At 61.8% G+C, this 16780-nt stretch overlaps 1 protein-coding gene across 8 annotated transcripts in view; it reads left to right on the top strand.

The window, feature by feature from the left end:
• Positions 1-15688, top strand: part of SBF1 (SET binding factor 1) — a 59475-nt gene extending 43787 nt beyond the window's left edge. The window contains exons 22-43 of one of the 8 annotated variants that reach the window (XM_065667432.1): positions 32-227; positions 632-759; positions 1780-1955; positions 2457-2534; positions 3907-4046; positions 5094-5301; positions 5426-5622; positions 5763-5900; positions 6789-6881; positions 7146-7223; positions 8750-8931; positions 9542-9718; positions 10343-10444; positions 10532-10717; positions 10834-10960; positions 11046-11176; positions 11746-11979; positions 12113-12223; positions 12335-12546; positions 12695-12782; positions 13998-14129; positions 14225-15688. In XM_065667432.1, coding sequence (XP_065523504.1) covers positions 32-227; positions 632-759; positions 1780-1955; positions 2457-2534; positions 3907-4046; positions 5094-5301; positions 5426-5622; positions 5763-5900; positions 6789-6881; positions 7146-7223; positions 8750-8931; positions 9542-9718; positions 10343-10444; positions 10532-10717; positions 10834-10960; positions 11046-11176; positions 11746-11979; positions 12113-12223; positions 12335-12546; positions 12695-12782; positions 13998-14129; positions 14225-14323 — 3213 coding nt within the window. In that variant the 3' untranslated portion in view covers positions 14324-15688. The remainder of the gene's footprint in view (positions 1-31; positions 228-631; positions 760-1779; positions 1956-2456; positions 2535-3906; positions 4047-5093; positions 5302-5425; positions 5623-5762; positions 5901-6788; positions 6882-7145; positions 7224-8749; positions 8932-9541; positions 9719-10342; positions 10445-10531; positions 10718-10833; positions 10961-11045; positions 11177-11745; positions 11980-12112; positions 12224-12334; positions 12547-12694; positions 12783-13997; positions 14130-14224) is intronic. The other 7 variants (XM_065667513.1, XM_065667704.1, XM_065667610.1 and 4 more) reach the window with 7 other exon arrangements.
• Positions 15689-16780: the final 1092 nt, after the last annotated feature.

Below are 16780 nucleotides of genomic sequence, written 5' to 3'. Positions count from 1 at the left end.
GGTCTGAACTTCCTATTGTACATCCCTGTAGCCAAAGCTGCTGCGCCCCAACCTGCTGGTGGGAGAGGAGTGTGTGATGGAAGGGCTCCGCGTGTACCTCATGCCTGATGGGCGGGAGGAAGCTGCTGGAGGGAATATTGGTGGCCCACCTCTGCTCCCTGCAGAAGGAGCCATCTTCCTCACCACGTACCGCATCATCTTCAAAGGCACTCCCACTGACCCCCTGGGTAAGGTCCTCTGTCCTCTGCCTCCTGGGGTTGGTGGTGCCTGGGGAGGAGGTGGCTGGAGCAATCCTGGAGCAGGGCTGCAGCTTAGGACTGCAGTGGTTCCCTTGAGCGGGTTCCTAGCCAACACTGGGCCTTGCTGGGGGCTTCTACAGCCACCACAAGCTTGATGGTTGTGCCCCACTACTACAAAGGAGGTGGTTGCTCTTGCTCTCCACATGTGGTAGATGATGATTACTCATGCCCATCCAAGGCATCACGTGCAAGTCACTGTAGGCTGGCTGTTGAATGTCCAGCGTGCTTCTGGCCACTTCATGCTCCCTGTGGTGATGGCACCAAGGGTCTGGTGTAGGCTGGGCTTGCACAGGGCTGAGACCATGTCTAACTTGTTCCATGCTTGTGCCCAGTGGGGGAGCAGGTGGTGATCAGGTCCTTTCCCATCGCCTCGCTGACCAAAGAGAAGAAGATCAATGTCCAGGCCCAGGTGGATCAGTTCATCCAGGAGGGTTTGCAGCTGCGCTCGTGCACATTCCAGGTGAGGCCATGAGGGGCTGTGGGTGCTCCTGTGCATGGCACTGGTGTGTGGCCACGGCTCCACCAGCCCCTGGGACAAGGCACTACCCAGCTGTGGTGGTTTCATAGCACCATGGAATGGGTTGGGTTGAAGGGACCTTAAAGCCCATCCAGCTCCAACCCCTGCCACGGGCAGGGACCCCTTCCACTGGAGCATCTTGCTCCAAGCCCCTGTGTCCAACCTGGCCTTGAGCACTGCCAGGGATGGGGCAGCCACAGCTTCTCTGGGCACCCTGTGCCAGCGCCTCAGCACCCTCACAGGGAAGAGCTTCTGCCTAAGAGCTCAGCTCAGTCTCCCCTCTGGCAGGTTAAAGCCATTCCCCTTGGCCTGACCCTACAGGCCCTTGTCCAAAGCCCCTCTCCAGGTTTCCTGCAGCCTGTTTAGGCACTGGAGCTGCTCTAAGGTCTCCCCTTCAGGAGCCTTCTCTTCTCCAGGCTGACCCAGCCCAGCTCTTTCTTCCTGGCTCCACAGGTGCTCCAGACACAATCCTCTTGTAAGAAGGAGCAATTTCTTGCTCGTAAACTTCTTTCCAACTGCTCCAGTGTCTGCTGGAGCTCTGAGAAGGCGTGAGACATCCCCACACAGTGTTCTAGGAGGTGGTTCTGCAAAGCTTTGCAGCAGGTTGTGGGGGAGAGAAATACACCAGGGAGAGGTGTCACAACATGAGGAGTTACTCAGCATTTTACATCTTGGGAGACTTGTGCTTGGAGAAAAGCGCCTAAACCACACTGCCTGCTCCTTCCTGCCCATCTTCTGCACTGTGAGCCACAGTGACTGGCACTGGGGACAGCTGAGGAGCAGCAGTGCTGGGTTTGGAGTGGTCTGCAGGAGGAAGGGGAATGGGACAGAGGAACTGGCACAGGGGGACAGCAGCGCAGCCTCACATCTGTTCCCAGCTGGGACCTGAGCTGTGCCCTGCGCTGTGGGATGAGCCCTTTCCAGAGCCCTGTCCCAGCCTGACCCAGCGCCTGTGTCCTGCAGCTGCTGAAGATCGCCTTTGACGAGGAGGTGGCTTCAGACAGCGCCGAGATCTTCCGGAAGCATCTGCACAAGCTGCGCTACCCCCAGCACGTGCGCGGCACCTTCGCCTTCACCGTGGGCCAGTCGCCCAAGCAGGCCATGCAGCCCAAGGCCAAGGAGAAGAACCCCTCGCTCAGGTACCGCTCGGGCACCCATCCATGGCAGGGCTTCTCTTCTCCCTCCTCTGTACACCTGCAGAGAGCTGCTGAGTGGGGCTCGCTTGGGAGAGGGGCAGAACCCCCCAGGCTGGGGGTGAAGGTCCCTGGGACCTCTGCTTGTGGGCCTCTGCTGGTGCAGGGTCTCCACGTGTCCCTGCGGGGGGCACGTGCTGCACACCCAGCAGAGAGCCGGTCAGAGGTGGGAAGCGGGGTGTCCACTTCCATGGCATCTCTGCCCCATTCCCCAGCCCACAAGCCCTGAGGAGGTGTCCAAGGGAGAGGCTCCAGGGATGTGAGGGACCAGGCTGTGCTGTGCTGCAGGATGGGAGCACTGGGGGTGGTGGAACTCTGGAGGTGCTGCCCTGCAGCCAGCCCCTGCCCTGCGCTCGGTGGCAGCGACAGGCACGGCTGGGCTCGGTGCTGCTCTGCTCGCTTGCTGTGCCCCGCTCTAAGCCCCTCTCCCGTGTGTTTGTGACTCAGCTCCCAGCAGGTCACCGATATGTTCCAGGGCCTGGCAGTGGGGGTCATGTCCCTCGGGCACCTTGGCCATTCCAGCACGTAAGATGCCTTCAGCCTGGGTGGGAGCTTGCGAGGTGGCATTGACTCTGGCTGCTCCCAGGGTTTCCTCTAACCTGCTCTGCATGTGGCCTGGGGCTTGTCTCTTGGGAATGCCCTTTTCCAGGTCTGAGGGTGTGCTCTCACCACGGCAGCACCATGCTTAGAGGTGGTTGATCTGTTGATCAGCCACCCTTGTGCTCCATGCCACTGTGGTGGCCCCACGACATGGAGCTGTGCCTCTACCACTAACCTCCAGAGAGCTCTAGAGCTGCCAGGCCTGGGCACAGTCTCCAGTGTCTGAACCTGTGAGATGGGCTTTGTCACCCCTCTCCAAGGCTGCTTCCAGTGCCCCACATTATCTACAAACCTTGGTTCTCCCGTTCTGAGTCTCCGTGCCTTAGCATTCATTCTCAGGACAATGGTTTTCCTCTGTCCTGAGGCTCTCCCTCCCTTGGTACGTGCAGGGAGCAGCTGGAGTCCTTCACCACCCACTTTACAAAGCCAAACAAGGCACCTGAAGGTCTCAGTTTGAGCCCTGTCTTGATCAGGTGAATGTTGAGAAGTCTTTCATCAGTGTAGCTTTGTCCAGGGTTGGCCATGGCTGTTCCCTGTGGGATGTATATCCCATGTCTCCTTCATTTGTTCCCCTTTGAGCCCATGAGCTCACCAAGGAGGTGATGAGCATGAGGTCCTGTGTGTGGGCAGGACGTATTCCTGTCTTCAGGAATTCCTGCCTTCTGGAGCTCTATCATATTGAGCCTATTCTGACCATGCAGCCTTATCTCCAAGGGTTTTGGAAGGTCTCCCTTCCTGCTTTCCATGGGATGCCCTGAGGAATGGCTGAACCCAGCCATGCTGTCCCTGTCCTACATGGTGTGGAGCAGGTCACCTTCCACAAGCCACCCCATGTCCAGGGTGGGCTGGAAACCTCCCTGTCATGGCTCTGGCCTTTGCCATAAGCTAGAGCCTCCAGGGACAAGCTGGATCAGTGCCTGCTGGAGCTCCAGTGTGGAGGTGAGAGTTAGAGCCAGGACAAGGCTTCCCTTGGGATAGGAGCCTGGGGCTCCTGCCCAGCCTGGCAGCTCCATCCATAGACGGCCAAACCTTGGAGCTCTGCCCCTACTCGGTGCCCTCCACGTCGAAGGCACCGGCTCCTCCTACCAGGGAGCCATGAGGTGGCATCTCCCCTCCTGTGGTGACAGCGACCACCCCGCGCCTGCAGGCGGTGGTGTGGGACGCGCCCGTCTCTGCTTCGCTCTCGGTGTGACTGAGTGTTGGTGTCTTCAACCCTTCGGGGCTGCTGGTGGGGCTGTGCCGGGGCTGTGGCCACGGGAGGTGGTGCTGGGGGTCTCAGCCTGTTCTCTGCTCCCAGGACGCTCTCCAAAAACCTGGTGAAAAACGCCAAGAAGACCATTGGGCGGCAGTATGTGACGCGGAAGAAGTACACCCCCCCCATGTGGGAGCAGAGGGGCAGCCAGCACTTCCCCGAGGACAACGAGGATGAGATCTCAGGTTGGGAGCCGGCTGTTGGATGGGGCAGGAGCTTCTTCCAGGTCATGTTCATCACTCCGTAGGGCAGCAGGCACAGGAGCTTCCCTGCGCTGCCACCGTGGTTACCTCTCCCAGTTCTCAGTGGTCCACCAGCTCTCATCTGCTGTGGGACACTCTTCCAGTACCCAGCGAGCCCTGTGGAGAGGAGGGAGTTCTTTGGTCTCAGCTCTTCAGATGAGAAGTCCCAAATTTCATCTGCAGTCAGGTTAGGTTAGACATGAGAAGAGCTTGATTGGTTTGAGAAGGGCCAGGAAGGAGTCCTCTGTGTGGAAGGTGACAACCTTCCTGGGTGGAAAGGCTGGTCAGAGAAGATGTGGTGGATGGGATTAGGGTTTCAGTTGGGAATGGTGCCTGCTGGGACCTGTCCCTCCTGCCGGTGTGGGGCTCATCCAGCAGACTGGACATGGCTGATTTGGGATCTTCCCTTCTGTTCATGGAGATAGTTTGTATGCTGTGGAGATCATAGAATTCCACAATAGTTGTTTGGGTTGGGACGGACCTTAAAGCTCCTCCAGTTCCAACCCCTGCCATGGGCAGGGACCCCTTCCACTGGAGCAGCTTGCTCCGAGCCCCTGTGTCCAACCTGGCCTTGAGCACTGCCAGGGATGGGGCAGCCACAGCTTCTCTGGAGCTGCTCCCCCCTAAGGGAGGAGATGAGACCAATTGGTGGAGCGGCTCTGGCCGGTCAGTGTTGTGCTGTTTCTTGTCTCAGTGATATCAAGCAATGTGAAAGCACCAAAGAAACCTGCTCTAACGCCAGCCCCCAGGCAGCAGCTGACTTTTCTCTGTGCTTTTAACCTCACAAGTGAAGGCTCTTGCCCCAAAGTCCAATGCCCAGCACTTTGGGGCAGTTGAGCTTCACCATTTCAGGTGGAGGTGGTGGGATGGAGCTCCTGCCCTGCCCTGCCCTGTCTGTGGTGGTTTGGGAGATGCCTCCAGCCCATTCACCTCCACCAGCAGCACATGGGACACTGTCAGTGCCGGACCCTGACCCCTTTGTCTCCGCAGTGTCTGAAGAGATGGACAGAAGCACTTTGACCCCCACCACCACCATGAAACCTTCAGACAAGATGACCATCAACCACCTGGTGGAGCGGGCCTGCTGCCGGGACTACCAGCGCCTGGGGCTGGGCACCCTCAGCAGCAGCCTCACCCGCTCCAAGAGCGAGCCCTTCCGCATCTCCACCGTCAACCGCATGTACGCCATATGCCGGAGGTGAGCGCCGGGGTGGCTCCTGCGGGGCAGGGAGGGCAGCGGGCCCTGAGCTGCGCTGTGCGTGCTGGGGGGGGCTCATCCTGCACCCCACTGAGCTCCGCAGCACCTCTGCTCTCCCCTGCAGCTACCCCGGGCTGCTCATCGTGCCGCAGAGCATCCAGGACAACACGATCCAGCGCATCTCCCGCTGCTACCGCCAGAACCGCTTCCCCGTGGTGTGCTGGAGGAACTCCCGCACCAAAGCCGTGCTGCTGCGCTCAGGGGGGCTGCATGGCAAGGGCGTCGTGGGCCTCTTCAAGTCCCAGAATGCTCCCACTGCAGGTGCCTGTACCCTCTGTGCCCCCCGTCCCCTCCATTCCCTCTGTCCCCTCCACCCCCTCCACCCCAGGGCATTGCACATGCTGGGGCCATGCTGCAGAGCCCTCGCCATGTCTCACGGTGGTTTTGGTGCTCTCCGCCAGGCCCCTCGCAGGCAGACTCCACGAGCCTGGAGCAGGAGAAGTACCTGCAGGCTGTCATTAACTCCATGCCGCACTACGCCGACGCCAGCGGGCGCAACACGCTCAGTGGCTTCACCTCGGCTCACATGAGCAGCTCAGGTGAGGAGCTCGGGGACAGGGATACAGGAGGCTGCAGCCATGGGTTGCATCCCACACCATGGGCACTGAGTGAACTGCTGGCCCCCATGGCCCACCTCAGAGGAGGCAGCAGAGGCTGCTCCACAGCTCCCAGCTCCAGCTGGGCCTCCGTGGATGAGGTTGGGATTGGTTTTGGGAACCCCAGTGGCCTGAGACCTGTGAGCACTGGATCTGGGTGCTTGCTGAGGACCTGGTGGGACAGGCCCTGCCACCTGAGCTCCCAGCACTGCTGGCACCCGGTGCTGTCATGGGAAGCCTTGGTAAGTCTGTGTCTCCTTTGCTCTGTGAGCATCCTGCCCATTCCAGCTGTGGCAGAGCTGTCATCACTGTCCCACTCCAGTGTCATTCATCCTCTGTCTCAACCATTCCACCCCATCACTGCTGCAGAGCTCACTGGGGGCCAGAGGGACCATGGGGACCCAGCCAGGGGCTCCCTGCAGCCTGGGGAGGAGAGGATGTGCCAAAAGCCCCTCCTGGCATGTGCTGGGGACATGCCCAGAGCCGTGGCTAAAGGAGGGGGTGTCAGGCCAGCGCTGGGGTGGCAGATCTGGCATGGTGGTGATGGAGCTCAGAGCAAGGGCTGCAGGGCTGTGGCAGTGCCTGGGTGACCCCCAATACTGAAGCAGAGCTGCAGGAGGGTCGAGTCCCAGTTTGTGCTGCTGCAGTGGGTGCCGTGGTGTGGCTCCTGCTGGAAGGTGTCCCTGCATGCTGGGTCCCAGCCCCAGCGCTCCTGCTTGTGCTGCTTCCTCTGGTGCCTTGCCCTCCACCCTGAGCAGTGCTGGGGGGTGAGGTGGGAGAACCCCAGAGCAGCCCAGCGAGACGAGAGCTGACGTTCTGTTGGTGCTACAGATCACGCCGACAAGAGGCAGCCTAAGCTGGGATCGCTCATGAAGCAGGTGATGGGAGGGAAGGACGATGGGCCTGGTGCTATTAGCCGTGGAGGTGAGGATGTGTGAGGGAACTCTGCCTGTGGGGCCTCACACAGGCCCCGCCTCGGGGAAATGGTGTAGAGTAGATGCTTCCTTCCCCCCGAGCTCTGAGCTGCAGGGAGGGAGGGAGGGACCCTCTGAGCACCCAGAGCCACCATCTCCTTCATCCCCATCACCGCTGCAGCCGCTGCGCCTGGGGCCCTGGGTGCCCCGTGTCCAGGCAGCGCGGGTCCCCTCGCTGGGTGCCCTCGCTGAGTCGCTTTGTCTGTGCTGCCAGGGCTCGGTCACCGAGCTAAAGTCATCACCCTGTCCACCCCAAAGTGCGCGTCGGCGAAGGGCCGCGACACTCCTCGAGGTACGGAACCGTCAGCCCCTGCACCGGTGCTAACCACAGCACTGACCCCCATGCACGCCTCACCGGTGCTAACCACAGCACTGACCCCCATGCACGCCTCACCAGTGCTAACCACAGCACTGACCCCCATGCACGCCTCACCAGTGCTAACCACAGCACTGACCCCCATGCACGCCTCACCAGTGCTAACCACAGCACTGACCCCCATGCACACCTCACCAGTGCTAACCGCAGCTCTGACCCCCATGCACACCTCACCAGTGCTAACCACAGCACTGACCCCCATGCACCCCTCATTGGTGCTAACCACAGCACTGACCCCCATGCACACCTCACCGGTGCTAACCACAGCACTGACCCCCATGCACACCTCACCAGTGCTAACCACAGCACTGACCCCCATGCACCCCTCATTGGTGCTAACCACAGCACTGACCCCCATGCACACCTCACCAATGCTAACCACAGCACTGACCCCCATGCACGCCTCACCGGTGCTAACCACAGCACTGACCCCCATGCACACCTCACCGGTGCTAACCACAGCACTGACCCCCATGCACCCCTCATTGGTGCTAACCACAGCACTGACCCCCATGCACACCTCACCAGTGCTAACCACAACACTGACCCCCATGCACACCTCACCAGTGCTAACCGCAGCTCTGACCCCCATGCACACCTCACCGGTGCTAACCACAGCACTGACCCCCATGCACCCCTCATTGGTGCTAACCACAGCACTGACCCCCATGCACGCCCTGTCGCCCGTCACCGGTGCTAACCATGGCACTGACCCCACCACTGACCCCCATACACACTCCACACTGGTGCTGACCATATCACTGACGTCTGTGCACCCCCTGTCCCTCCTCACCCGTGCTACCCATGACACTGACCCCCGTGCGCACCCCTCACCAGTGCTAACCACAACACTGACCCCCATGCACCCCCTGTGACACCTCACTGGTGCTAACCATGACACGGCCCCTCCTAAACACCCCTCACGGTGCTAACCACAATATTCACCCCACACACACCCCCCTCACTGGGGCTGACCCATCACTGACCCACACCCCACCCCTCACCCCACTAACACCCCAATCCCCCCCTCGGGCCGCTAACACCTCACTGAGCATGTCGCTGGCTCCCGGCGCTGGGGGTAAGTACCGAGCCCAGCCCAGCCCGTGTCCCACTCCTCTGCTCGGGTTTGCTTTGGACTCCTTGCACGCTGCTGGTGCTGGGTGGCGGTGGCGGGGCTGGGTGATGGGTGCGGGGGTGCCGGGGTTGGGTTGGGCTGGGTTGCACCAGGCAGGACTCCAACAGCACCCAGCAAGGAGAGAGGAGCAAAAGCAAACCTGGCTCCAGCGCCTCCTGCATGTGCTGCCGGGTGCCGGGGGACAGTGGCTTGGCCATGGCTGGGTGATGTGGTGCCAAGCTGCTGGCCCCCGTGCCAGCCCAGCGGGGGGGGCACAGACACCGCTGCCGGGACCCCCAGAACCCCTCCTGATGCTGCTGTCCTGCAGGCAAGTGGGGCAGCATCCGGGCCAGCGGGCGCATGAGCAGCTACGCGCTGAACGTGGAGATCGGGTCACGCCTGGCGGGGAAGGAGCTGCTGGGAACCCACCACAACGGCACGGCTGAGCCCGGCTTCCTGCGCCCGCACCGCGCCTCACTCTACATCATTGGGGACAAGTCCCAGCTCAAGGTGACCCCAGCGGCATCACCGGGACACACACACATGGTTGATAGGAGCATAGAACCAGCCAGGGTGGAAGAGAGCTTTGAGCTCATCCGGTCCAACCAGTCCCCAGCACTGCCAAGGCCACCACTGCCCCATGGCACTGAGGCCTCGTCTCCACGCTGTGTGAACACTTGCAGGGCCGGTGCCTGCAGCCCTGCCCTGGGCAGCCTGTTCCAATGCCTGAGCACCCTCTGGGGCAGGAATTGTTCCTCAGCTCCATCTAAACCTGCCCTGGGGCAGCTTGAGGCCGGTTCCTCTTGTCCCATCCCTTGTTCCTTGGGAGCAGAGCCCAGCCCCTCCTGGCTCCATCCTCCTCTCAGGCACTTGTAGGGAGCCATCAGGTCCCCCTGAGCCTTCTCTTCTCCATCTGAACCCCCCAGGTCCCTCAGCCGTTCCCCATCACACTTGGGCTCCAGGCCCTGCACCAGCTCCATTGCCCTTCTCTGGCCCCGCTCCAGCCCCTCAATGTCTCTCTTGGAGTGAGGGGCCCAGAACTGAACACATGGGTCTAGTGTTGTATTTGGGGGTGGTGGGTCTGCTGGGGTGTCTGAGCACGGATTGTCTCCTTGTTCAGGGCGTGAAGCCAGACCCGCTGCAGCACTGGGAGGTGGTTCCTATTGAGGTGTTCGACGTGCGGCAGGTCAAGGCCAGCTTCAAGAAGCTGATGAAGGCCTGTGTGCCAGGCTGCCCCTCCACGGACCCCAGCATTGCCTACCTGCGCTCCCTGGAGGAGTCCGAGTGGCTGTCACAGGTCAGTTGTCACAGAATCATAGGCTCATGGAATGGTTTGGGTTGGAAGGGCCCTTAAAGCTCATCCAGCCCCAACTGCTGCCACGGGCAGGGACCCCTTCCACTGGAGCAGCTTGCTCCAAGCCCCTGTGTCCAACCTGGCCTTGAGCACGGCCAGGGATGGGGCAGCCACAGCTTCTCTGGGCACCCTGTGCCAGCGCCTCAGCACCCTCACAGGGAAGAGCTTCTGCCTAAGAGCTCAGCTCAGTCTCCCCTCAGGCAGGTTCAAGCCATTCCCCTTGGCCTGTCCCTACAGGCCCTTGTCCCAAGCCCCTCTCCAGGTTTCCTGCAGCCCCTTTAGGCGCTGGAGCTGCTCTCAGGTCTCCCCTTCAGGAGCCTTCTCTTCTCCAGGCTGCCCCAGCCCAGCTCTCTCAGCCTGGCTCCAGAGCAGAGCTGCTCCAGCCCTCGCAGCATCTCCATGGGCCTTCTCTGCACTCACTCCATCAGGGTTCTGTGTCACAGCCCTGTGTAACCCCTGGGCTCTGCTCCATTTGGCTCAGTCACTTCCAGGAGGAATGTTCCATTTGCACAGGGACCAGCAGACGAGCTTCCTGCACTCTGGTGACTCTTGTCCCTCACGTTGCAGATCCACAAGATCCTGCAGATTTCGGTGCTGGTGGTGGAGCTCCTGGACACGGGCTCCTCAGTGCTGGTCAGCCTGGAGGACGGCTGGGACATCACCACGCAGGTAGGAGCCCTCCAGATGCTGAACACGGTATCTGCCCGTGACCATCACCGCTCCATGAAGCATCTCAAACCCCTCCTGTCCCTGCAGGTCGTGTCCTTGGTGCAGCTTCTGTCTGACCCCTACTACCGGACACTGGAAGGCTTCCGCCTGCTCGTGGAGAAGGAGTGGTTGAGCTTCGGGCACCGCTTCAGCCACCGCGGGGCTCAGACCCTGGCCGGGCAGAGCAGCGGGTTTGCTCCCATCTTCCTGCAGTTCCTGGACTGTGTGCACCAGGTGAGCTCCGAGCACCGGGATCTCGGGAGCACCGGGGGCAGGAGCTCGTCCTGCAGCAGGGAACGGTCCCAGAGCAGCCTGTGTCCCGGGGGTCTCACCCATGCTGCTCCTTGCAGATCCACCTGCAGTTCCCCATGGAGTTCGAGTTCAGCCAGTACTACCTGAAGTTCCTGAGCTACCACTACATTTCCAACCGCTTCCGGACATTCCTGCTGGACTCGGACTACGAGCGCATCGAGCTGGGTGAGGGCAGTGTGTGGGCACACAGGGATGGCAGCACAGAACCGTGTCCTCACAGAACACCTCATCCCCTCTCTGCTCCCCTCAGGCCTCCTGTACGAGGAGAAGGGGGAGAGGAAGAGCCAGCAGGTCTACAAGTCCATCTGGGACTACATCGACCGCCTGAACAAGAAGGCCCCCATCTTCTTCAACTACATGTATGCTCCTGAGGATGGGGAGGTGAGAGCTCAGTCCTGCCCTGCACACCCCAGCACCTCCATGGAGCTGAGGGAGCAGTCCCTTGTTGGATGGACCAAGGTGTTTGCCCACCAAGGGGCTGTCTGCCACCCTGGGGAGCAGGAGCAGTCAGGCCCCTGAGACCCATGAGATGGTTTAGATTGGAAGGGCCCTTAAAGCTCATCCAGTCCCAACCCCTGCCACGGGCAGGGACCCCTTCCACTGGAGCAGCTTGCTCCAAGCCCCTGTGTCCAACCTGGCCTTGAGCACTGCCAGGGATGGGGCAGCCACAGCTTCTCTGGGCACCCTGGGCCAGCGCCTCAGCACCCTCACAGGGAAGAGCTTCTGCCTAAGAGCTCAGCTCAGTCTCCCCTCGGGCAGGTTCAAGCCATTCCCCTTGGCCTGTCCCTGCAGGCCCTTGTCCCAAGCCCCTCTCCAGGTTTCCTGTAGCCCCTTTAGGCACTGGAGCTGCTCTGAGGTCTCCCCTTATGGAGCCTTCTCCAGGCCATGTCCCTGCAGCATGGCCAGTGCCATGTCCTGCCCTCCCTGAGCATCACCCTGTGCTCCTGCAGGTGCTGAGGCCATACAGCAACATCTCCAACCTGAAAGTGTGGGATTACTACACGGAGGAGACGCTTTCCGAGGGCCCCTCCTATGACTGGGAGCTGGCCCAGGGGCAGCCGGAGCCGGTGGAGGACACGGATCGACAGGACACCGGAGCCCCACAGACCAAGCGCAAGATCATCTGGCCCTGCTACGACAACCGGAGCCGCGTGGAGCCTGACGCCATCTCCAAACTGCTGGAGGTGAGCACAGCCCCTGGGGAAGCGCCATTGGTGTCCCAACAGTGGGATTGTGGTGGGGTTGGTGTTGGTTGAGCCCCAGGGTGGTCCCAGGGGTCTTGTCCCCTCCTGGTCTGATTCCTGAACGCCCCCTCAGGAGCTGCACAACCTGGAGATGGAGCTGGGGCAGATTCCGGAGCGCTGGAAGGACACATGGGACAAGGTGAAAGCTTCCCAGCGCACCGAGGCGCGGCAGGAGGGCAGCAGGGTAGGTCCATGGAGGGACTGAAGGGGTGGCTGTGCCCAGGGTGCCCCATGCAGCAGATGCTGGTGCTGCTGCTTGGGCACTCTCCTCACGCTGCGGTCTCTGCTCCCTCAGACCCCCAGCTCCCTGCTGATGTCCTCGGGCCTGTCCCACCACCGCCGCTCGCTCGGGGTGTACCTGCAGGAGAGTGGAGTGGGCTCCACGCTCAACCTCAGCCTGGACAGCGACACCAGCAGCACGTCCACGCCGTCCAGCGGGAAGCCGGGTGGGCGCAGGAGCACCAGCACCCTCTACAGCCAGTTCCACACGTCCGAGAGCGAGAACAGGCAGGAGCCGGGCCCGGGGTGCTGGGGGGATGCTCTGTGGGTGCTCTGTGGGACCACGGTCACCTCCTGTCCCCACTGATGCCACAGACCGAGCTGTGCTTCATCCCGCCTCTCCCTCCCGCCCTAACGCGCTGCCCCATCCCTGCAGGTCCTACGAGGGGTCTCTGTACAAGAAAGGAGCCTTCATGAAACCCTGGAAGCCTCGTTGGTTCGTGCTGGATAAAACCAAACACCAGGTACGGAGGGGCGGGGAGGCCTGGGGTCTGTCCATGCTTCCATCCCTCCATCCCTCTGTCCTTCCATCCTTGCATCATTCCATTGTTCCATCCATCCTTCCATCCCTCCCTCCCTCCATCCATCCACCCATCCTTTCCTCCCTCCATTCTTCCCTGCCTCCATATGTCCCTCTCCATCCCTCCCTCCCTCCCTCCATCCATCCATCCATCCATCCATCCATCCCTCCAGCCCTCCATCTGTCCACTTATTCTTCCCTCCCTCTCTCCATCCCTCCCTCCCTCCCTCTTTCCCTCCCTCCCTCCATCCATCCATCCATCCATCCATCCATCCATCCATCCATTTCTCTCTCCCTCTCTCCGTCCATCCACCCACCCATCCACTGACCCATCCATCCACCCACCCGTCCATCCATCCATCCATCTGTTCACCCATCCATCCACCAGTCCCTCCATTCCTCCATCCCTCTATCCCTCCATCCATCCATCCATCCATCCATCCATCCATCCATCCATCCACCCAGCCAGCCAGCCCTCCAGCCTTCCATCTGTCCACTTATTCTTCCCTCCTTCCCTCTCTCCATACCTCCCTCCCTCCTTCCATCCGTCCATCCGTCCATCCATCCATCCATCCATCCATCCATCCATCCATCCATCCCTCTCTCCCTCTCTCCGTCCATCCACCCACCCATCCACTCACCCATCCACCCACCCACCTGTCCATCCATCCATCCATCCATCCATCCCTCTCTCCCTCTCTCCGTCCATCCACCCACCCATCCACTCACCCATCCACCCACCCACCCGTCCATCCATCCATCCATCCGTCCACCCATCCATCCACCAATCCCTCCATTCCTCCATCCCTCTATCCCTCCACCCATCCATCTATCCCTCCATCTATCCACCCATGCATCCATCCATCCATCCATCCATCCACCCATCCCTCCATCCACCCATCCCTCCATCCACCCACCCCTCCATCCACCCACCCATCCATCCATCCATCCATCCATCCATCCATCCATCCATCCATCCATCCATCCACCAATCCCTCCATTCCTCCATCCCTCTATCCCTCCATCCATCCCTCTATCCCTCCATCTATCCACCCATGCATCCATCCACCCATCCCTCCATCATCCATCCCTGTCTCCTTCCTCTGTCTTCCTTCCATCCCTCCCACGTGCTCTGACCACTCGGAATGCCTCCCTGCAGCTGCGGTACTATGACAGCCGGATGGACACGGAGTGCAAAGGAGTCATTGACCTGGCCGAGGTGGAGTCCATCACCCCAGGGACCCCCACCATGGGGGCACCCAAGACGGTGGATGAGAAAGCCTTCTTCGATGTGAGTGTGGTGCTGGGCTGTGCTGGGCTGCAGTGTCCCTGCGCTGGGGTCCGCCGTGCCCCGTCCCCCCTCACCTCCTGCCTCCTCCTTTGCAGCTGAAGACGACGAAGCGCGTTTACAACTTCTGTGCCCAGGACGTGCCGGGGGCGCAGCAATGGATCGACCGCATCCAGAGCTGTTTGTCGGATGCGTGAGCGCGGGAGCCCCTGTCCGGGCGCAGGGTCCGGGCCCGCGGAGCAGCGGCAGCGCTGGAGCCGGGGCTGGGATCGGCTGCGGGTGAAGCCCTGGCCTCGGGCGGCCGCGGGGCTGGAGCTGCGGCTCCGCGCTGGGAGGCACTGGTGGAGGATCCCGTCGCGTTGAAGCAGGCCCGGGATGAGCTGGGATGAGCAGGAGCTGGTCCCGCTCTGTCCCCCCCCGGGCCTGTCTGAGCCCTGTAATTATTGTGTCCCCTCCGCACCCCACTGCAGCCCCTGCACTGCTGGAGGAGGCAGGAGCTGCCCTCCTCACCCTCCCCATGGCTTGCATGTCCACCGAGCACCCAGGGGGACCAGCCCTGCTCCCCGTGTCTCATAGTGCAGCGCCCACCCCGCTCCCACCTTGCTGGCCCCAGGGACCTGCTGCTCAGGTGCTGGTGTTGGTGGGGGTGACGCGTTGAGCACAGGGGTGCGCTGCCCATCTGGTGTCCCCATGGCACTGCGGGCAGAGGGTCCCGGTCTTGCACAGGAGCCGCTGCCCACGGCTGCTGGTGGTTGGAGCTCTGGGCCCTGGGCTCAGGGATGTGGCCATGGCTGTGGCTCTGTGTCCCTGCTGGGCACAGTCTCTACCTCCACGGTCAGGTTTGCTGTCGTGGGGGGGGCACATTCCCCACGGGGGGTGCCAGCCCTGTCACATTGCATGGAGGGGGGGAACCAGCCCTGGTCCTGGGGTCCCTGTGCCCAAGGGACCCCTCCAGCAGCAGCACCGGGGCTGGGACACCGGGGCTGACACGGTCACTCCAGTCCTTGTGGCGCTGGCTGGTGCCACCGGGGCTCTTTGCACAGGTCAACCCCCCCCCCCCCGCCGCCAGCGTGGCAGCACTCAGTGCTGCCCCGTGTCCCCCCGCACCACCTCAGGGCCCTTCCTCTTGTCCCCCCCGTGTTTGTGCTGTTGGGGGGCTCTGAGCAGAGCGGGGCTGCCCTGGGGGTGGCTGCAGGGCCCCCCCGTGTCCCCCCCTTCCCATACCAGTGCAAAGGGGAATCTCGGTACAAGCGGCTCCTGCAGCATCTCTCCCCCGGCACTGGTGTGACCGCTGGAGGGGGGCTTGGCTCACCCGAAGGGGTCCCTGCCCCGCCGCCCCCAGCTCGTTCCTGTCTGTTTTTACGGAGTACAATGTTTTATTTCAGTGCAGAGCTCTTTGTACAGTCTTAACCCCCCCCCATCCCGTTGTACAATAACGGCCGCGCAGGAGCTGGAGCCGCCGCCGGTGGGGCTGGCCGCAGCAGGTGTAGATTATTGAGGTTTCTGTACATTGGGGCCGCGGCACAGAGAAACTAACGGTTTAATAAAAAAAGTCACGGAGAGCGGGCGGCCCCCAGCCTCGGGGCGGGGGGCGGGGGGGGGGCACTGCCCGGTGCCACGGGGCTGCTGCACCGCACTGGGGACGGGCCCACGCTGCGCCCCTGTGCCAGGCAGGGACCCGCGTCCTGCCTGTGCCGGGGCCACCGACTGCTGCTCTGCCCCAGCGGGACCTGGTTGGATGAACCCAGTGGCCATCCAGTGTCACCCAGTGTCACCCAGTGTCATCCAGTGCCACCCAGTGTTACCCAGTGCCCACCCAGTGTCACCCAGTGTTACCCAGTGCCCATCCAGTGTCACACAGTGCCCACTCAGTGTTACCCAGTGTCACCCAGTGTCACCCAGTGACCAGCGTCACCCAGTGTTACCCAGTGTCACCCAGTGCCACCCAGTGCCCACCCAGTGTTACCCAGTGCCACCCAGTGTCACCCAGTGCCCACCCAGTTCCCTCCCAGTGTTACCCAGTGTCACCCAGTGCCCACCCAGTGTCACCCAGTTTTACCCAGTGCCACCCAGACTCCTGGGACTGCACTGCTCTGACAACGGAGCCAGCACAAGGGACCGGGATGTGCAGAGCCAGCAAGTGCCAAAGCTGCTGCTGGCCAGAGCCTTGGCAGGGACCAGTCGGGGTCAGTGACAGCCCCTCGAGGGTGGGGGAGAGAATCAGCCCCGCAGCGCCTCACCCATCAGCTGCAGACACCGGGGGTGCATCCAGCACCAGCAGCCCCACAACAGAGCGCTGCTGTGCTCCGCCTGCACCCGCTGCTGGATGAAGCCATTGCACCGCCCGGGCAGAGGGTGGGATGCGGCATGGCCAGGGCTGAGCGTGCCCTGCAGGGTGGAAGGGTTCAAACCCCATGCAGACGAGGCCTCAGTGCCATGGGTCAGTGGTGGCCTTGGCAGTGCTGGGGAGCGGTTGCACTGGAGGAGCTTAAAGGGCTTTTCCACCATGGTTGCTGCTGTGACACGAGGGAGGACTCCACCACCATCATGTGAGTTTTGAGCTTTTATTGATAGTTGGAATTTACAGCCTAGAACTGACAACGCAGAGATGCAGAGTTTGGGTTTTAATTCTTCTTTTTCCTCTTTTTCCCTCT

Source organism: Lathamus discolor, chromosome 1, assembly GCF_037157495.1.
Source record: "Lathamus discolor isolate bLatDis1 chromosome 1, bLatDis1.hap1, whole genome shotgun sequence".
Classification (NCBI taxonomy): domain Eukaryota; kingdom Metazoa; phylum Chordata; class Aves; order Psittaciformes; family Psittacidae; genus Lathamus; species Lathamus discolor.
This window is presented reverse-complemented; position numbering and strand designations above follow the sequence as displayed.